This window comes from Apodemus sylvaticus, chromosome 5, assembly GCF_947179515.1.
Source record: "Apodemus sylvaticus chromosome 5, mApoSyl1.1, whole genome shotgun sequence".
Classification (NCBI taxonomy): Eukaryota; Metazoa; Chordata; class Mammalia; order Rodentia; family Muridae; genus Apodemus; species Apodemus sylvaticus.
The window spans coordinates 164,822,812-164,841,379 of NC_067476.1; the positions used below are offsets into that span (position 1 = coordinate 164,822,812).

An 18,568-nucleotide genomic window follows, 5' to 3' on the forward strand; every position below is an offset into this window, starting at 1 on the left:
GTCCCAAACTGGGATGATATCCACAGGACCTCTACTTGAGACATTTTTTTTTCCCCTTTTTCTTTTTCAATTGAGACATCTTGTTTGTTCTGGTGTCCTGGAGTTACCAGGTAGCTTTCCCAGGATGCAACACTACTGCCCTCTAGTGGTTCTATCTGCAGGCACTATCCTAGACACCCCTTTGCTCCCCAGAGATTCCAACACTGAAGAACCAGATTTATTTCTGAACATTTGAGAACCAGATTTATTTCTGATTTTTTTTTTTTTGGTCAGAGTATAAAAAAGTGACCAAAAACCAAGGAAGACAGGACAGGAGCATAGGGAAAAGAAGACAGAGAAGGGGCAGAGAGGGCCCTCTGGTTGCAGGCACCAGGACTGGGGGATTCTAGAGGCAGGCAAACACAAGGGAGCCCTTCTATGGATGGGGGGCATACAGGATGGAATATGCCAGGCCAATGGCCCAAATTAACTGTAATGAGCAACCTTGAATCGAGGCCAGCTCTTGGCACACAGAGGGGACTGGAGGCTGAGCCTCAACTGTCCCTGAGATTTTAGAGTCCCTGGGAAAGTTGGTAGAGAGTGAGTGAGAGTGAGCTGCCAGGGTCATCCTCATTGTCCTCCTTCCTGGCAGCAACAGCCCACAAATACTCAAGGAGGGGTTGTCCAGGTATCTGGTGACACATGAAAGAACTGCCCTACGTGATTTTCTCTGTTGAGAATAGGTTTTCTTGGGAAAGTCACGGAGGTGTACATGAACACACAGAGAGACAGACAGACAGACAGACACACACACACATTCTTCAATATGGTATCTAAGAGCCAGGAAATAGGGAAACTGTTTAAAAGCATGACTTCTTCAAAAGTAAGACTGAGAACATTGCTGGACTGGTGGGTTGTGCATGGAGTCACTTGTATAGCACTGAATCTGTGCCACATACTAGTTTTTCAGCTGGAGTATCTTGGACCCCTCTCAACTTCACTTCTAATGAGTTAGTAGGGTATGCTGAAGTTTCATAATCACTGAGTGAAGCACATGGCATGATGCCTAGCTGAATTGATCACCATTAGTATGGATAGCAGGTTGGGCCTGCTGTACTCTGGACGAGCTAGGGGACAGATACACTTGAAAGAGAGCCAAGAGAGCTTGTTCCACTGTGTGGCTGATCTGGGGGTTCCTGGGACAGACACAGAACTAAGAGTTAAGGGGAAGACTCATGACTCAAATGGGGGATGGTCACATGTTGGAGGGAGCATAAATAAACAGACTCCCTGGGAGTCTGGGGACATTCAAACCCCACTCTAGTTCCCGGCAGCTGCCAGCTGTTCCCTGTTTGCTGCAGCAGCACCAGGGGACAGACCTGGGCTTGGATCTCAGAAGAAGGGTCTATAAGCAGGCAGCACCCACCCACCCAGCCACAGGGCAGCACCTGTAGGTCCTCTCCAGAGACACCTGGAGGTGGAAGTCTTGCTCCTCCCTGATCACTGGGCTAGGTTTAGCCTCTAGGGTATCCTGCAGGATCCAAAGGGGCTGTAGGGCTGGTTCTGACTCATTCTTGTCTGTGGGCTCTGGTCACAGTGTTGGGGTCTGGGGTCCAAGTATAGGCAGCAGCTAGGACATGTTTCCAAAGGAAGCTGTAGGATGGATAGGAGGAAAAGTTGACTTTTGGCACACCTAAGGATAGGTCTTACTGGATGCCCCCAACCACCCTTTTATGTTGAGAAAAGTCATCCTACAGCCTCAGCCTAGTCCCTTCCCCTTAACCGTAGTGCTCTAGGTCCCTGATACTAACCTTGGCTAAGTAGCTGCAGGCTCCGCCCCTCCTCACGAACCTGCAGGTGGAGCACCTGCTGTAGTACCTCCTGCCTCTGAGCCTCTTGGGTCAACCCCATTCTCTGCAGCTTATCTGCATTCAGTCGAAGCAGAGCTCGGCCTAGGGAGAGTGAAGGAAGAAGGCAGTGAGGCAAACAAAGGCAACACATAAGATTCTATCAGGATGAAACAAACAAACAAACAAAAACCCACCAAAGACCAAGAAAGTGGAGCAGAGATTCAGAGATTCTTAAAGGAAGAAAGGTAGAAAGAGAGACAAGATTGATTAAAAGATAGAGGCCAATCCGAGAAGACAAAGCAGAGAGAACAGGAGAGGCAGACACACACACACAGGTGAAGTCTTGAGCATTCTGCTCCTCCCTAACCCACGACCCACTATACCAGTGATAGCATGCTGAGAGAAGGCCTCGACATAGACGAGGTAGTTGTGAGGACAATGCTTCTTGAGCCACTTGCAAACGTCTTGCTGGCTCCACAAGACCACCGGCCTTGTCAGGCCACCCAGTGAAGGGCTTGTATGGTACAAGCCATAATGATCAGAGTAGAGTCGGGCCTGCAGGTACGGAGGTAAGGTCAGTAGAATGAAGGTAATAAAACCGAAGGCAAGGGCTAAGATTTAGGTGGGATAGGTAGGCACCTGGGAGGTCTCTGAGCCCGGCTGTTGAAGGAGCTTGATTGGCCTGCTGCTGGATGCCCTCTGGCTGCGGGAGTCATGCCACGTGAGGCTGGTGCCTGGTGTCCGAGGCAGGTGGCAGGGTATGTTCTCAGCTGATACTGTGTGCTCTAGGAGGGTCTGGCAGAAGCTGAAATGGGCAGAGGCTGTATGCAGGGATGTGCATACAGAGTGGTCAGGGGCCAGCTCCTCCCCTGTGACTCAGCTCTCTGACAATTAAATCTTCCCTCTACCAATGACGGGAGTAATAATTTCTCCTGTAGGGGAAATCTTGAGCCCCCCTCGCCACCCCCGCCCAGACCAAATCTTTTTTTCTTTTTTTGCAAGAGTTGTCTTGAGAACTTCTTTCAGACGAAAAACTAGACATGCCTTTCCCTTTATCAGCTGATAGCCCACACTCTGGCCCCATGGATTAGATTGGAGGATGACCTTTGCCATAGCCAGGCCAGGAAAGCAGCTATCTCCAGGGCTGCCCTGACTTGCTTTGCCCTTGGCTTGGGCTGTCAGGAAAGCCTCCTACATGCCATACAGCACAAGGGTGTGCACATATCTTTGTCTTTAATAATCTCAAACTATGACTCACTGACAAAAAGTTTGAACTCTGGGAAAGCCAACAAGAAGAACTTGCCAGGCACATGCCGGATTTTCTTTCTGTGTGGCTTCTTCAGGGCCTACCACAGGACAACTAGTGTGAATAGGGTGCCAGCTAGGCATGAACTAGTTAACACGATCCTTCTCCCACTAATTCACTGCACTTGTTAAGTTAGTTTTAGGGTCATTTATGGGAATCACATGAGTCTGGGGATGACCAATGTTTTGATGCACCAAAAGCATCCATAAGTACTGTATATGACTCTATGTGGTACCTGCAAGAAAGAAGGTGGGCTTAAGAAGTGTGCGGCCACTATTCTGCTATTCTGAGGTAGCCTGTAGTACCATAAGATTTATTCTAATCGAGAGAGGTCCAGGGAATAGGCACTGTGGTCTGAGGGCTTTGCAGGGCCTTCCCTGGGCTAGGGCTAGAAAGCTCCTCATAAGGGGAAACCAGTCCAATGTCTTGGCTATAACCGCACCTGCCAAGGCCGCCCAGGCCCCGCCTATTTCCTCCCTGCACTGGGCCAGAATCTGTCGTTCCCAGCCTTAACCTCAGAATTATACGCCTCTGCCTCGCTTCGACCCCAACGTTAGGGCTTGGAGAGGGTTTTTTCTCTTATGTGAAGTAAAGGATGACCCGAGTGTGGTGTCATCTGGATAAAGAAGCTCCTGACAGTCATCTCCACTCCAAGTCAAGGCCTGAGATTAACCGCCGCCCTCTCGCCCCATAATGCTGGACAAAGGCCCTTGGACTCTAGTAAAAAAGACTTCCTCCCCGAAGTGGCCGCCCCCGGAAACCCTTGAGTCTAGCCCTGGTGCTCTCCTTGGGCCCCGGTACCCTTCCCGCTGTCAGCCCGCTGCTCACGATATTCCTGCGCCTGGGTCCATCCCAGCTCACCGTCCACATCCGGGCGCTCCCCGAAGCCCGAGCGCACAGCCCCGGCGCGAGCTCGCGGGGGGCTCAGCTTTGACCGCAGCTCGGTGAACATGGAGCCCGCGGATGCGCGTCTCGGGCACACGCCCCTCGCGGAGCACCAGGCAGCCAGTGTGGCCGGTGGGCAACGCACGCCGCGTCCCCACCCGCCCGAACCGGCCAAACCCAAGCCGGTTCCCGCGGCCGGGGAGTCTGCGCGGCAAAGCACCTGCCGCCCAGCCCTGGGCGCAAGGCGCGCTCCGTGAGCTCGGAGGTGTATCGGCGGCGCGCGGGGCTGCGTATGCGGAGGATGTCCGCCAGAGCAAAAAGCGTCCTTGTGCACCTGGGTAGGACTCTGTGGGCCAGCCTCTCTTGCAACCCGCTGGAGGACTTTTGCAGTTGGCAAGCGATGTCCCCTCGGTCTGGAGGTGGTGGGGGTAATCATACCTGTGGGCTTTTACCTACTCAGTCTGGCCAAGGGCCGGATCATTCTCTCCCAAATACCTGTGTGTCCTAATTTGCTTATTCCCCTTTTTCTTTTTTCTTTTTTCTATTTTATGAACGTTTTGCCCGAGTGTTTATCTGTGCACTACATACGCATCTGGTGTCCTGAAGGGGACATCAGATTTCCTGGCACTGGGGTTAATGAACAGTTGTGAGCTGCCACATGGTGAACCCGTGTCCTTGGCAAGAATGAGAAATTCTCTTAACCACTGAGCAATATTTCCAGCCCCACTAGTTCGTTCCATATATACATGTATACATATATATACACATATACATATATATAGATTATTTTATTATTATTATTTTTTACTTAATTCACTTTCATCCTGCTCACTGATCACCCCTCCATCAATCCTTCCCCCTCCCCTTCTCCTCTGTGCGGGTGGGGCCTCCCTGTGCCCCCCCCCCCCACGTCAAGTCTCTGAGAGGCTAGGTGCATCCTCTCTCACTGAGGCCAGACAAGGCAGCCCAGCTAGTAGAACATATCCCACATAGAGCTAGCCCTGCTCCAGTTGTTCAGGACCCACATGAAGGTCAAGCCACACATCTGCTACAGATGAATGGGGAGGCCTAGGTCCTCTTGGTGTATATTCCTTGGTTGGGGCTTATGAGAGCCCCAAAGGTCCAGGTTAGTTGACTCTCTTGGTCTTCCTGTGGAGTTCCTATCCCCTTCAGGGCCCACAATCCTTTCTCCTCTTCTTCCATAAAAATTCCCAAGCTCCATCCATTGTTTGGCTGTTGGTTTCTGTATCTTTCTGAGTCAGCTATTAGCTCATTCTTTACTGGAGCATTTGCTGACCCTCACTTGTGGGCCACTTTGCTTTGAACTTCAGGCAGTACTGCTCATCTCAGTGAAGCACCTCAGGCTCAGTTTCCTGCGGTTCACTGTTCACAGACTCAATCCTGTTCCTCCCTAAAAACCTGTCTAGGGAGCCAGGACTGCTTTAGTACCTCACTGAAAGGCATTGGATATTGTCTGGTCCAGCACAGAGTCCAGGCTGCACAACATGCATTTTTCCCCGTCGGCCCTAGAGCTTAGTGTTCTCCCCAGGTGCAGGAGGTATAAGATAAGTGAGGCAGACTGTCTCAACGGGCTGAGACTGCTTTATTGAAACACCGAGGGTCCCCAACCTAAAAGGGCTACACACAGGGTAGCTACCAGGAAGTTACAGCTATTTTTGAGGTTTAACTGGGAGCACAGTTGTTTTCCATCCCCCTGGCATACTGTTTCTACAGGTAGAGCAGACTATCCCTGAGGCTAAGCAACTTTTTTCTTTTTGGTTTTTTGGATTTGTTTTTTTTCGAGACAGGGTTTCTCTGTATCGCCCTGGCTGTCCTGGAGCTCACTCTGTAGAACAGGCTGGCCTCGAACTCAGAAATCTGCCTGTCTCTGCCTCCCAGAGTGCTGCGCCACCACCACCCAGCGCTAAGCAACTTTTTATAGCTCTGTACTGCCTAATTCATGGCCTGAGGTTATTATTACACAACATGTGGGACTGGCTTTGTGTTTCGTGAAGAGCTGCACACAGGTAGAAAGTATCTGTGCAAAGTAGAGTGGTGTGAGTTCACCCAAGCCACTGGGCACACAATCACTCCCAAGCCTGTGACGCTGGCCCACACACTGCTGAGTGCACTATACATTTGTTCTCCGAAGGTGAGGGGGATATGGAGGGGTGGGGTGATCCCGGATCTGATCGCTGAACGCGCAGGCTGGACCGTCAGTGACCGCATACGGCTCAGTACAGTAAGGCAAGTGGGAAGTGGTTATGGTGGCTGAACTAGGCGGCTTCGCAGCCATGCCTACACCGGAACGTTCCTAAGCGGAGTAATGGGCTCCGGCTGCACGTCATAGCTGGCACGACAATCGAACCCATGACCCTGTGGCGTTGTACCTAAAAGCTTCACGCGCACGCGCGTTTTCTCTCAGCAAACAAACCACGCAGCCTTGGCCGGAAACACTTTGCAAACCCACATCTCTGACTTCCGCCCAAAGATCTAGGTGGGCGGGGCTTTCCGCGACCCCGGGCTACTTCCGGGTGCGCCAGTGATGTAAGGCTGCATCTCTTCCAGTTGCGACACCGGGAGGACTCCGAGTCTTCTGCCGCATACTTGCTCCCTTGCTTTTCTCTGTTTCGGTCAACAACATCGCCATGAACAAGAAGAAGAAACCTTTCCTGGGCATGCCTGCGCCGCTGGGCTATGTACCCGGGCTGGGCCGGGGGTAAGGCAAGGGGGGTGGGGGGGAGCTTGCCCCGGGTAGGGTGGCTAGTACCCTGGAACACAGCTCGCTCTTGGCCTATTAGAACGATTCTGAACTAGTAGCCACTAGGGCTACGTAGTCTCAAAACAAAAAACCAAGGGGCTGGAGCTAGTGGCGCACATGTACAATTCCAGCATTGTTGTGGGGTGTGGGTGGGATGGGGCAGCGGCAGACGCCTTGTTTTTTTTAAGTTAAAGACCAGCCTTGTTTACATAGCAAATTACAAAACAGCCAGGGCTACATAGCGAGTTCCAGGACACTTAAAGAAACCTTATCTCAAAAACAAGATTAACTTTCACCGCCACAACTAGATAATTCGGCATAATGCCTTTCCTACAAAGTGGGTATGTATATATGTATGTATGTATGTATCAAAATATGTAGGTTCATTAGGCCTGACTGCCACCCTAAGATATGATTGAGGGGTCTGAACCTCAGGGTTTTGGTGTCTGAAGTAATATCTATAAGCAAGTTGGCTGTAAGAAACAGTGGAGTCTCTGGTGTATACAGTAAGAGTGTGCTATACCTTTCTTCCTTTAAGCATACTTTTCCTCTAGGATGTATGGCAATAGGTCACCTCTGTCCTCTGGACAGAGATGGCCATGCCACTAATCATAAGGTTTTGGGTTAATGAATAGCATTTTTCCTACTTCTTCATGTGTTTGATGAAGGAAACAAGTCTTCCTTGGTAATGGTAGTAGAAGGGAGGCATTCACAGCCATTATCAGAAGACTTCGGTTCACAAGACAAGGTCGGTGTTTGTATAAATAAGCACAAAAAGCAGAATAGAAGTCAAGAGAGTTGGGTTTACAAAGTGTCAGATTTGGGAGGAGTAAAGGAAAAAAGTGGAATTTGGTATAGACACAAAAAGGCAAGTAGGGGACTGGTGAAGTGGCTCAGGGTAAAGACTGTCAAGCCTGAGTTTGAGTTCCTGGAATTCATGAAGTAGAAGGAGAGAACTGATTCTCTGAAATTGTCTTCTGACTTCTACAGATATGTCAGGCCACATACACATGCACACTAAATAAAGAAATAAACTGTTTAAAAGGGCAGCTGAAGGTGTAGGTGTTAGGTGAACCCTAACCCTGAATCTTAAAAGATTCCAATGTTTTTTAAGAGATTCCTTAGCAGTTAAGAGCACTTAGTGCTGGGGCTGGAGAGATGGCTCAGTGGGTAGGAGCACTGACTGCTCTTCCAAAGGTCATGAGTTCAAATCCCAGCATCCACATGGTGGTTCACAACCATTCCTAAAGAGATCTGACTCCCTCTTCTGGCATCTGAAGATAGCTACAGTGTACTTACATATAATAAATTAAAAAAAAAAAAAGAGCACTTAGTGCTTTTGTGAAGGACTTGAGTTTGATTCCTATGGCCCCTGTCAGAAGACTCACAACTTGCTTATAACTCCAGTTTCAGGGGATCTGATACCCTCCACAGCCACCTGCATGCATGTAGTGTTGATAAATACACAGCTTCACATACATACACATAAATAAAAATAAATGCAAAAAGAACAAGGTCAGGCCTAGCAAGGCTAGATTAAAAAAAAAGAAAGAAAGAAAGAAAGAAAAGGAGTCCAGAATAGTGGGAATTGCAATAAGAATGGAGCTGGAGGCCACAAAGACTTTAACATTAGGATAAAGTTCCCTGTTGTTATTTTAAAAAAATATCTCAGTTGTTTCATTTTACCAATGAAGAATCAGGAGTCAGGTGCTGAGGCGAAAGCCTGCTAGCTCAGAGAGCCAGAAAAAGCACTCAGCTGACCTTCCTCTTCATCGAATATCTGAGAAGAAATCCCCACTCTCTTGCCTTCTCCAAAAAACCTTTCAAACTGAATGTGCCTCCCTTCTACTTCTGTGCATCACTCTATCTGTCCTCCTGGCTCCCTCTTTCGCTCTGTTTTTTTTCTCAATCATCCTATATTCACTTCCTGTTAATTGGTTGCTTGCTCTGCTTCTTGACCAATGGTTGACTTTATTTAATCCTGTTTACCCTATTCAAACAAAAAGCTCTTGGATTAAAGGTGTGTGCTAAGGCTGAGCCACACTGTCCCGACCTGCAGGACAGTCAACAGGGTTCCTTTAAGCCACCTAGAGGAAAGGCGATGGGGCGACAAGACACAAGAGAGAGGCCGGACAGCCTGTCTAGTTCTGATCAAGCTGTCAAACTTTAATTTTCAGACAAGTCAATATAAAGGGAAGCATACAAGGTTTGGGAGGGGTAAAGGGGGGAACAATCTCAGGGGGTTGGCATCATTTCTAAGAAACAGTTTCTCATAATTTCTGGTAAAGTTAGTTATTGCTGTTGGAATGTTGGCATGATAAAAGGGGGGTCATGAGGCGGTGAAGTGGAAAGGGGTTGCTACAGTAACCTATCTACAGATGAACTTCAAAAGGAGGGGGTTTTGAGATTTACGTAGGAATAGTTCCTGGCATGGAGATCTAAGTGAGAATGACTCCTGGTATCGAGGTCTCTTGGCATTGAGAGCCAGGTGGGGATGGCTCCTGGTATGGAGAGTTCTTGGCATTGAGTTCTGAGGATGGCTCCCGGCACCACACCACAAGGAAACACAGTTTTTTCCCCTAGTAAATAACAGAGTTCACAGTGTGACAAATATCCTACAACATTTACACCTTTTTGTCTAAATAAAAAGGAAAGGTTTTAACTGTAATACAGCAAAACTGTAATAATGAAGCTAATTTCTGTCAAGTCTTCCACAGTATCCAGCTTGGTTGTATTTGGCAGTTTTAGGATTTAGTATTTTGAGTTCAAAGTTCTGTAAAATATTTGTTTCAGTCTCATATGAACTCAGTAATTTGAATGTCCTGAGCAATTTGTAGTCCAAAGCTGATATTTGAGTGGCATTTGTCAGCTTAGTGGCAGCACAGAATCTGGTGGTAGAAGAGGCATGAGGCAATTTTGCTCACTGGTTAGCACTACCACAATCTAGGTGGATTCATTGTTGCAGGGCCCCATCTTTCTTGAAGACCTCAAAAGTTATTGTCAGGAATGGTCACAGTTTATTGTAGCAAATTTAAATATTTAAAATGCCATATTTAGCAGGTCTTTGAAAGGATCTATGGCTATAGTTTATCAGGTACACAAACTTTGTTCCTAGTTATCCACTTCAGACCCAAACCTGAAAACATACAGGAAGCTAGATGAAACTTGTTTCTTCTAGAATTAGTTAGTTCTCTGTACTAGCATCAAGACAAAGTTTGTAGGGCAGTGATGGTGCATGCCTTCAGTTGGAGAGAAACCCTGTCTAGAAAAACACCAAAAAAAAAAAAAGGGAAAAAGAGAGAGAGAGAGTATGTGTGTGTGTGTGTGTGTGTGTGTGTATTAATAATCTTGTAGTTTTGGAAGATAATTTTATACTTTAAGAAATGTTTTAGGGGGCTGGAGATTGGCTCAGCTGTTTAAAAAGCACCAACTGCTTTTCCGAAGGTCCTGAGTTCAAATCCCAGCAACCACATGGTGGCTCACAACCACCTGTAACAAGATCTGACACCCTCTTCTGGTGTGTCTGAAGACAGCTACAGTGTACTTATATATAATAAGTAAATCTTAAAAAAAAATGTTTTAGAGAGTCAAATGATTGAGATTAGTGACAATAGACTAATCCCTTACTTATTTTCCTATCCCATATCAGATGGCTCTTCTGATAAGAGGAGATTTTTTTATTTTCCTTTAACAAGCATTTGTTAGATTTAGAGACAGAGCCACATTTCAACCCCAGTGCCAGCTATAATTTTTAATTGAATTGGGACTACATAAAGACCATCTGCCACTTGTTTTTTTGTTTTTGTTTTGGTTCTTTCGAGACAGGGTTTCTCTGTGTAGCCCTGGCTGTCCTGGAACTCACTCTGTAGACCAGGCCTTGCACTCAGAAATCCCCCTGCCTCAGCCTCCCAAGTGCTGGGATTAAAGGTGTGCATCACTATCGCCCAGCCCCATCTGCCACTTGTAAAAAGGGTTTTTACTGCCGACCACTTAATTCCCAGAAAAAACAACTCTAAGATTAACTACTTACTAATAAATGCCTAGGCCATAAACTTTGACTTGTTTTCCGACTAGCTCTTACTTATCCTGTTTGTTCTAACCTGAGTTCTGGCTGGTTTATGTCCGTTTCCTCAGCGTTTCGATTGAATCTCCCCTTATATTCTAACTTGAATTCAGCTATGTATTTGTTTACATCCATTTCCTCAGCATTCCAGGATGAATCTCCCCCCTTACTCATTTCACAGAATTCTTTCTCTCCCTAATGAAAGTCCTACCTCCTATTTTCTGCCTTATCTCATTAGCCATAAGCTTTTTTATTGACAGATAATGCTTATAAGAGATTATCTCTACATTTCCCCCTTTTAGACCAATAAAAGTCTCTTTCTCTTACATTAATAAATTGTATACAATAAGAACAATTATGAAACCATCAGGTAAGAATTACATTCACAATGTCTAGTCCATTTGTATTTGACAACTTTGGAGAAAGTACTCTACTATCTATCCTATCTTGGTGAGTTAGAGTTCTGTACTTAAATAATTTTCTATAAAAACTTGCATTTATAAACCTAAGAATATCTTCTTAGATCTTAAAACATTTTCTGAAATCCTAAACAATTTAAACTTAATTGTAAGACTAGCTAGTCTTCAATCCCATCAGAGATCTGAGAAGCAAATAAACTTACCTGAGCAGGCAGGAAGTGTAGGCAAGTAGCTTCCAGAACTATTGAAATGACAGAGGTTGTGGCTGACTGGACTGTCATCCACAAATTTCTCTGAGTCCTAGGACCATCATCTTCCTTCATTCAGCCATCTGGCCCAGAATATGACACACTTTGTGAACTAGGAAATATGAAGGACTTGTTGTATACCTTGTCTTTGTAAAGCTCGGTATTCGATTTCCTTGCATCATTTGTCTAGTTTAGACAATATTTTATCTGGAGTTGAGCCATATAATCTTTGAAGTATAATGGGGGTGCTGCCCGGAGCAAGCCTTTCTCATTGTCAAAAAATATATTTATTTATTTATTTAATTTATTTGGTTTTTTTCAAGACAGGGTTTCTCTGTATAGCCCTGGCTGTCCTGGAACTCACTCTGCAGACCAGGCTGGCCTCAAACTCAGAAATCCGCCTGCCTCTGCCTCCCAGAGTGCTGGGACAAAAAAAGATCTTTTAATAAGCATCTTTAAATGCCATATTTTAGAGATCTCTGAGGGTTGTTTTTTTTCCTTTTTTTTTTTCTTTTTTTTGTTTTATTTTGTTTTTATTTGGTTTTTATAGACAGGGTTTCTCTGTATAGCCCTGACTGTCTTGGAACACACACTGTCAATCAGGCTGGCCTTGAACTCAGAAATCTGCCTGCCTCTGCCTCCCAGGTGCTGGGATTAAAGGCATGTGCTATCACTGCCAGACTATCTCTGAGGTTTTTGAAGACTGTAGTATATACAAATTGTTTCTAGCTATTTACTATACTTTCAACTTTGAAAACATATTTCATTAATAAACTAGACTATCTAAGATGAACGTGAGTTTGATTGTCTGACTACTAACTTGCATTTCTTACTTATTCTTAGCAGTTTATAATAGCATATTTCAAAAGTACTAGAACTTAGCATTGAAGTTTTAAGAATCCCATAGGTAACAGTACCTTAAACTGAGCTGAAATATAATATGTTGTAACCAAATATCTTATTCCTTAATATGTAAAAAAATAAATCTATTTTCCTTTTTTTCTGCCCCTACTCCCAGAATAATGAATCTGAGACTAATTATTTATTTATTTATTTATTTTTGATTTTTGGTTTTTTCGAGACAGGGTTTCTCTGTGTAGCCCTGGCTGTCCTGGAACGCACTCTGTAGACCAGGCTGGCCTTGAACTCAGAAATCCACCTGCCTCTGCCTCCCAAGTGCTGGGATTACAGGCTTGCGCCACCACCGCCCAGCCTTAATTATTTATTAATAAATGCCTAGGCCATAAGCTTTGGCTTATTCCTTCACTAACTCATTAACACATTCAACCTATTCTGTGTCTTCTACATGGTTAGTTACCTGTCCTCAGCTTCATGTGTCCTAGTCCAGGATGAATCTCCTCTTTATTTTCTCTTGAGTTCAGCTACCTGCTGGTTTACATCTGTGTCCTCAGTGTTCCAGCCCAAATCTCCCCTTGATTCTAACCTGAATTCATCTACCTGATGGTTAGTTACCTTTCCTTCAGTCCTGGCCTGCTTCTTTCTCAACCTCTATTTCACAGAATCCTCTCTCTTCCTGCTAGTGTCTACCGCCTATTTCCTAACTCAACTCATTAGCTATAGGTTTTTTTTTATTGACATTTGATACTTATACAAGATTCTCTCTAGACTTACATTCCTCCCCCCTTTTTTCATCCCTTCTCCCTCCCCTCCAACACTAGATAGGAGAGAAAGGATAGAGGAAAGAAAGAGAAAAGGTAATCTGTGAATGTAACATCCCTTGTTTTGTTTCCTCCCTGACCAAAACCATTAACAATTTTTAACCAACTCCCCACCCCTACCTTTTGACAACAAACACCCATTACCCATTGAATGAGCAGAAACTACCCATCCCACTTTTAGGGAAGGGGGTATGATCATTTTCTTATGAGGCCCAACGAAAATTGGTAAAATAGTCAAGTCTTAAGAAAGGTAAAGGACAGCCAGGGCTATACAGAGAAACCCTGTCTCGAAAAAAAAAAAAAAAACAAAAAACAAAAAACAAAAAAAAAAAAAGAAAGAAAAAAGAAAGGTAGCTGGGTCTGGAGAGATGGCTCAGCGGTTAAGAGCACTGACTGCTCTTCTGAAGGTCCTGAGTTCAAGTCCCAGCAAACATATGGTGGCTCACAACCATCTGTAATGAGATCTGATGCCCTCTTCTGGGGTGTCTGAGGACAGCTACAGTGTACATAAATAAATCTTTAAAAAAAAAAAAAAGAAAAAAAGAAAGGTAGCTGTAAGCCGGGCAGTGGTGTGGTGGTGCACGCCTTTAGTCCCAGCACTTAGGAGGCAGAGGCAGGCAGATTTCTGAGTTTGAGGCCAGCCTGGTCTACAAAGTGAGTTCCAGGACAGCCAGGGCTACACAGAGAAATCCTGTCTTGAAAAAAAACCAAATAAAAAACAAACAAACAAACAAAAAGGTAGCTGTAACATTTGTCCAGTCTCTTCATGCAGAGAAAGTTTGGAAATTAACAGAAATCCTGATTGGAGCAGTCTATGATGCTGGATGATATAGCTAGCCATTTTGAAGCTGTTCTGGGAGCAAGTTTTTTCATCTATAATAAGAATAGATTAATAACAACAGATTAAATAATATATATTTCATAAAATATAGTAATAGGTTAAAAGATTAAATAATGGATTGTCTCTGGGAATTTTTTCCTTTTTTCTTTTTTCTTTTTTCCAGCCCTGGCTGTCCTGGAACTCACTTTGTAGACCAGGCTGGCCTTGAACCTAGAAATCCGCCTGCCTCTGCCTCCCAAGTGTTGGGATTACAGGTGTGTGCCACCACTGCCCAGCAGGAGTTTTTTCTTTTTCTGGTCCCTTTTTATTTATTTTTGTTTTTGTTTTTTTGTTTTTTGGATTTGGTTTTTTCGAGACAGGGTTTCTTGGTATAGCCCTGGCTGTCCTGGAACTCACTCTGTAGACCAGGCTAGCCTCGAACTCAGAAATCTGCCTGCCTCTGCCTCCCAGAGTGCTGGGATTACAGGTGTGAGCCATCACCTCCCGGCTCCCTTTTTATTTATTAAGCATCTCTCCCTTACATCCTTTGGTCTCTCTTGAGTTTTTTGTTTTATCTATTGAAGCTGCTCTGGTTTTGATATCTGGGCTATTATATCCAGAGCAATGCTGTTCAGTTGTGTGGATGGGTTTCTTCGTTGTTGTTGACCTGAGATAGCCAACTTGAATTTGATATTGGGGTCTCTTGGGGCATTTTTTTTTTTTGACAAAGTGTTACCTTGTTTGTCTCTTGTTGATCTATGTTGATGAGTCCAGTGCTGCCTTTGCCACACCTTCTGCATATTCCAGAAGACTGAGGCCTTCTTTTTGAATTATCTGTAGAAAAAAACAGTTTCTAGGAACACATTGCCTATAATCCTTTTTTAAATGACCTTGTTTGCCACAATTAAAATATTTGACAGTTTGACTTTTCTTAAGACCTTTGGAGATTATTTTTCCTATTATAGTTGCATCCTTATAATTTTTAAAATCTATCTTTTCTATGGGATGCCTAATTTCTTCCCGAGGTGGCCATTGTCTGTTGGCATTTATTGTACATTAACAGGATAAGCTGGGGTTGGTTTTCTAACAACCTTTGCCTGACTTTTCTGATTTTTATTATGTGGTGGTACTTTACCATTATTTCTTGTTTTTCTATTTTAGTATCTTTCTCAATATTGTTTATAAATTTTTCAAGTTTTTCTTCTAAGGCCTGTCTATTTTTCATATTTCTCCTTTTCTTCTCTCTTTTTTTTTTTTTTCCCTTCCCCAAGACAGGGTTTCCCTGGCTGTCCTGGAACTCACTCTGTAGACCAAGCTGGCCTGGAACTCAGAAATCCGCCTGCCTCTGCCTCCCAGAGTGCTGGAATTACAGGTGTGCGCCACCACTGCCCAGCTCCTTTTCTTCTTTTAACCCTGTATCCACTTTAGTTTTTTTTTTTTTTCCGAGACAGGATTTCTCTGTGTAGCTCTGACTGTCCTGGAACTCACTCTGTAGACCAGGCCAGCCTGGAACTCAGAAATCCGCCTGCCTCTGCCTCCCAGCACTCTGGGATTACAGGCGTGTGCCACCACCGCCCCAGCTAGTTCTGGTCTTTTAAAATGTTGCTTAGCAACCACAGTTTCTCAGGAGGCCAGATGCTGCTGATACAAAGGTTTGGGGGGGCGGGTAGTGGAGAACTTCCCAAAGCAATTTCATAGTCAGGCTGGAGGCTAAAGGAGATGGAGGGAGGCACAAGCTGAAGAAGCTTGGTGCTGGCCAGACTTGTGCTGGGTCCAAGAGCACTTCCCAAGACAGGATCCAAGAAACAAATTTGTCAGTTACATGTGGAAGGCAGAACATCTCTCCCACATCCCCTAGTGAATTAAGAGATAGAGGCAGGGCGAATGACAGTAGGGTAAGCAGAAGCAAAATAGACAGAGAGACAAGAGGAATCCTAAAACAACATTAACTTCTGACCAGGTTTAAAAAGTTGGTTAAAATTATGTTTTAAGAATAAAAACGGAAGACTAGATGTGCAAAATTGTAAACAGGTAAAATAAATTTAAAATAAAAAAAAATTATTACTAATCCATAAGTTTTTTTATACCTTCTTATAGCTTTAGAGATACAAGGCCGGCCTGGTCTACAGAGTGAGTTCCAGGACAGCCAGGGCTGTCACTCAGAAATCCATCTGCCTCTGCCTCCCAAGTGTTGGGATTAAAGGTGTGTACCACCACCACTGCCCCGCTGCCTTTGCTCTTTTTAAGTTTGTATTCCTGTAAGTTCTTGCCTGATGTTCAGTTCATTGTCTCTCACCCAGGACTTTGCTAAGCTTGAATTCTATGCCCTATGGTGGACACCATCTGAAACCTTAGGTTTTTCCACCATTCTCATAAATTCCCTGTAACAACAACTCTGTCTAATAGCTGACTATGAAGTTAAAGGTTTGGATTATGTGCCTTCCATGTTGAGCACCATCTGTAAAACGAATTTTTTTTCTGACCACTTAATTCCCAGAAATAATGTCTCCGAGACTAATTATTTATCAATAGATAAGCTTCAGCTTGTTTTCCAACTAGCTTTTTTTTTTTAAATACATTTATTTATTTTCTTTATATGAGTACACTGTCTTCAGCCACACACCAGAAGAGTGCATCATATCCCATTACAGATGGTTGTGAGCCACCATGTAGTTGCTGGGAATTGAACTTATGCGCTCTTAACTGCTGAGCCATCTCTCCAGCCCTCCAACCAGCTCTTAATTTATTACATTTATTCTTACTGGAGTTCAGCTACGTGCTGGTTTATGTCTGTCTCCTCAGCCTTCTGGGGTGACCCTCCCTCACTTCTCAATATTTCCCAGAATTCTCTCTGTCTCTGCTGGTTGTCCCACCTGTTTTCTGCCTCAGCTTATTGTCTATAACTTTTTTATTGATGGGTGATACTTATAAGAGATTCTCTCTTCAGCCTGTAGAGAGCAGCAGAGACAAGCATTTGGGAAACCATCATGGATGGGTTGGCTAGCTGCATGGCAGTAAGAAAAGAAGGGAGAGCCTGCCCCTGCTGTCCAGTCTCTGACCAGCAATGGGTAGTTGCTATCTGTCAGGAAGGGGCAGAGGCTGGATCAAGATAGTGTCATGGATGCTGGTGTTAGTTTGGGGCTCCAAGCCAAGATTTTAGGCCAGTCAGCTGGAGGTGTAGGCAATATCACTTGGCCAAATTATTAGTCTTTTTTGTGTGTGTGTGGGGAGGAGTATTTTCTCTTGATGATCCACCCTTTTTCTTCAGATGTTTCACTTGCCTGGTCATCCCTGGTTTCCTTAGTTGGATGCTTTTATTTTTTTGAAAAGATATAAGCAAAATCGTGCCCTAACCCTAACTCTGGTGGGGGGGTGGTCATTCTTTTGGCCGGTTAGCTCTTTCTTAGGGCAAAATGCATTTTGGCAACAGAAAAAGTATGATTTTTCCATTGAAGTTAAAGAAATTATTTTGAAAAATTGAAATTAAAGATATCTTTGTATGTGTAAGTAAATAGACATAGTCCCCTTTCCCTTTATATATATAAGTGCAAGATTTAAGCATATTTATTTTTAGATCACAAAGAACAATCACTTTGAATTTCAGCTGGCCTTTTGTAAGAGGGTTTTAAATATAAATCATTGTAATTCTTCCCCCCCTCCCCCTGAGACAGGGTTTCTCTGTGTAGCCCTGGCTGTCCTGGAACTCACTCTGTAGACCAGGCTGGCCTCGAACTCAGAAATCCGCCTGCCTCTGCCTCCCAGAGTGCTGGGATTACAAGCGTGCGCCACCACCGCCTGGCAACTTTCAAGTTTTTCAAATGTATAATTTATCAGTCTTGTTGATTTTTTTTTTTCTGATTTTGTTGTCCCCCTGCAAATTTTAATATTCTAGTTTTAATCAGGCGTTATGTCATTTTGTCCACTATTTGATTATTTCAGACGTTTTATCAGTCTTGTCTGTGTGAGCTACATAAAAATTTGACGTCTTTGTTAAATTTTGCTATATTTTGCCCTTTCCTTTCATGACCCTCCCTCCCATGACCAGTCTGAACTATGACAATGGATTTTTTTTTTTTTTTTCTGTCAGTGTATAAAGGAAAAAAAGTCACAAACCCCACAATGACTTCATACCCAGGTACATGAAGTGCTGCTTGGTGGTCAGCTGTGATTCAAGATAATTTAGACATAAGTTTATTTTAACCTTTGGTTTGATGGATCCTACATAAAACTTTGTGGAATTTCTTAGGATTACCAAACCTCATACAGAACAAAATAGAGTATATGGTTAGCATGTTCTTGTTCTCAGCCAAGTCACTTACTTCTCTGTGTTAATGACTGGTGGCAATGTGAACTAACTGGCAGGCATGGAACGAAATGGCTACAGCTATTGTGGAGATGGGGATGGGGTTAGACCATAACAATACCCAATAGTGCTCTACTGATTTTGTGATTCTGTCCTCAGTATTGACCATCATATACCACAGTCTATAGGCTCCCGCTTTTCATTAGTTTTGGTCAGTGTTGCATGCATGGAAATGAGCTTACTGGCAGTTGCAAG

General features: G+C 44.4%; 2 protein-coding genes across 4 annotated transcripts in view; one reads left to right on the forward strand and one right to left on the reverse strand.

Moving 5' to 3' along the window:
- Positions 1–216: 216 nt before the first annotated feature.
- Samd10 (sterile alpha motif domain containing 10) lies at positions 217–4,170 on the reverse strand. Of its 3 annotated transcripts, none has more exons than XM_052184624.1 (5): positions 3,997–4,170; positions 2,469–2,650; positions 2,213–2,384; positions 1,791–1,931; positions 217–1,632 (listed from the first exon to the last, which is right to left on the reverse strand). In XM_052184624.1, exons 1-5 carry the CDS (start codon positions 4,085–4,087, stop codon positions 1,610–1,612), a joined length of 609 nt encoding a protein of 202 aa, XP_052040584.1. In that variant the 5' UTR covers positions 4,088–4,170; the 3' UTR covers positions 217–1,609. The 3 variants fall into 3 exon arrangements, with proteins under 3 accessions (XP_052040584.1, XP_052040583.1, XP_052040585.1); XM_052184623.1 differs by having other exon boundaries at positions 3,964–4,170; XM_052184625.1 differs by having other exon boundaries at positions 2,469–2,634; positions 3,964–4,054.
- Positions 4,171–6,538: 2,368 nt separating this feature from the next.
- The window catches only part of Prpf6 (pre-mRNA processing factor 6), a 65,166-nt gene continuing 53,136 nt past the window's right edge, over positions 6,539–18,568 (forward strand). Inside the window, exon 1 of the mRNA XM_052184626.1 lies at positions 6,539–6,739. Coding sequence (XP_052040586.1) covers positions 6,669–6,739 — 71 coding nt within the window. The 5' untranslated portion in view covers positions 6,539–6,668. The remainder of the gene's footprint in view (positions 6,740–18,568) is intronic.

Bases quoted from the DNA above. Each gene is read 5' to 3' on its own strand.
- Samd10 (XM_052184623.1), bottom strand. From the start codon at position 4,087: ATGTTCACCGAGCTGCGGTCAAAGCTGAGCCCCCCGCGAGCTCGCGCC. The intron at 2,385-2,468 runs GTGCCTACCTAT...CCGTACCTGCAG, and splicing joins CGGGCTCAGAGACCTCCCAG to GCCCGACTCTACTCTGATCA. The intron at 1,932-2,212 runs GTATAGTGGGTC...CACTCTCCCTAG, and splicing joins CTCTCAGCATGCTATCACTG to GCCGAGCTCTGCTTCGACTG.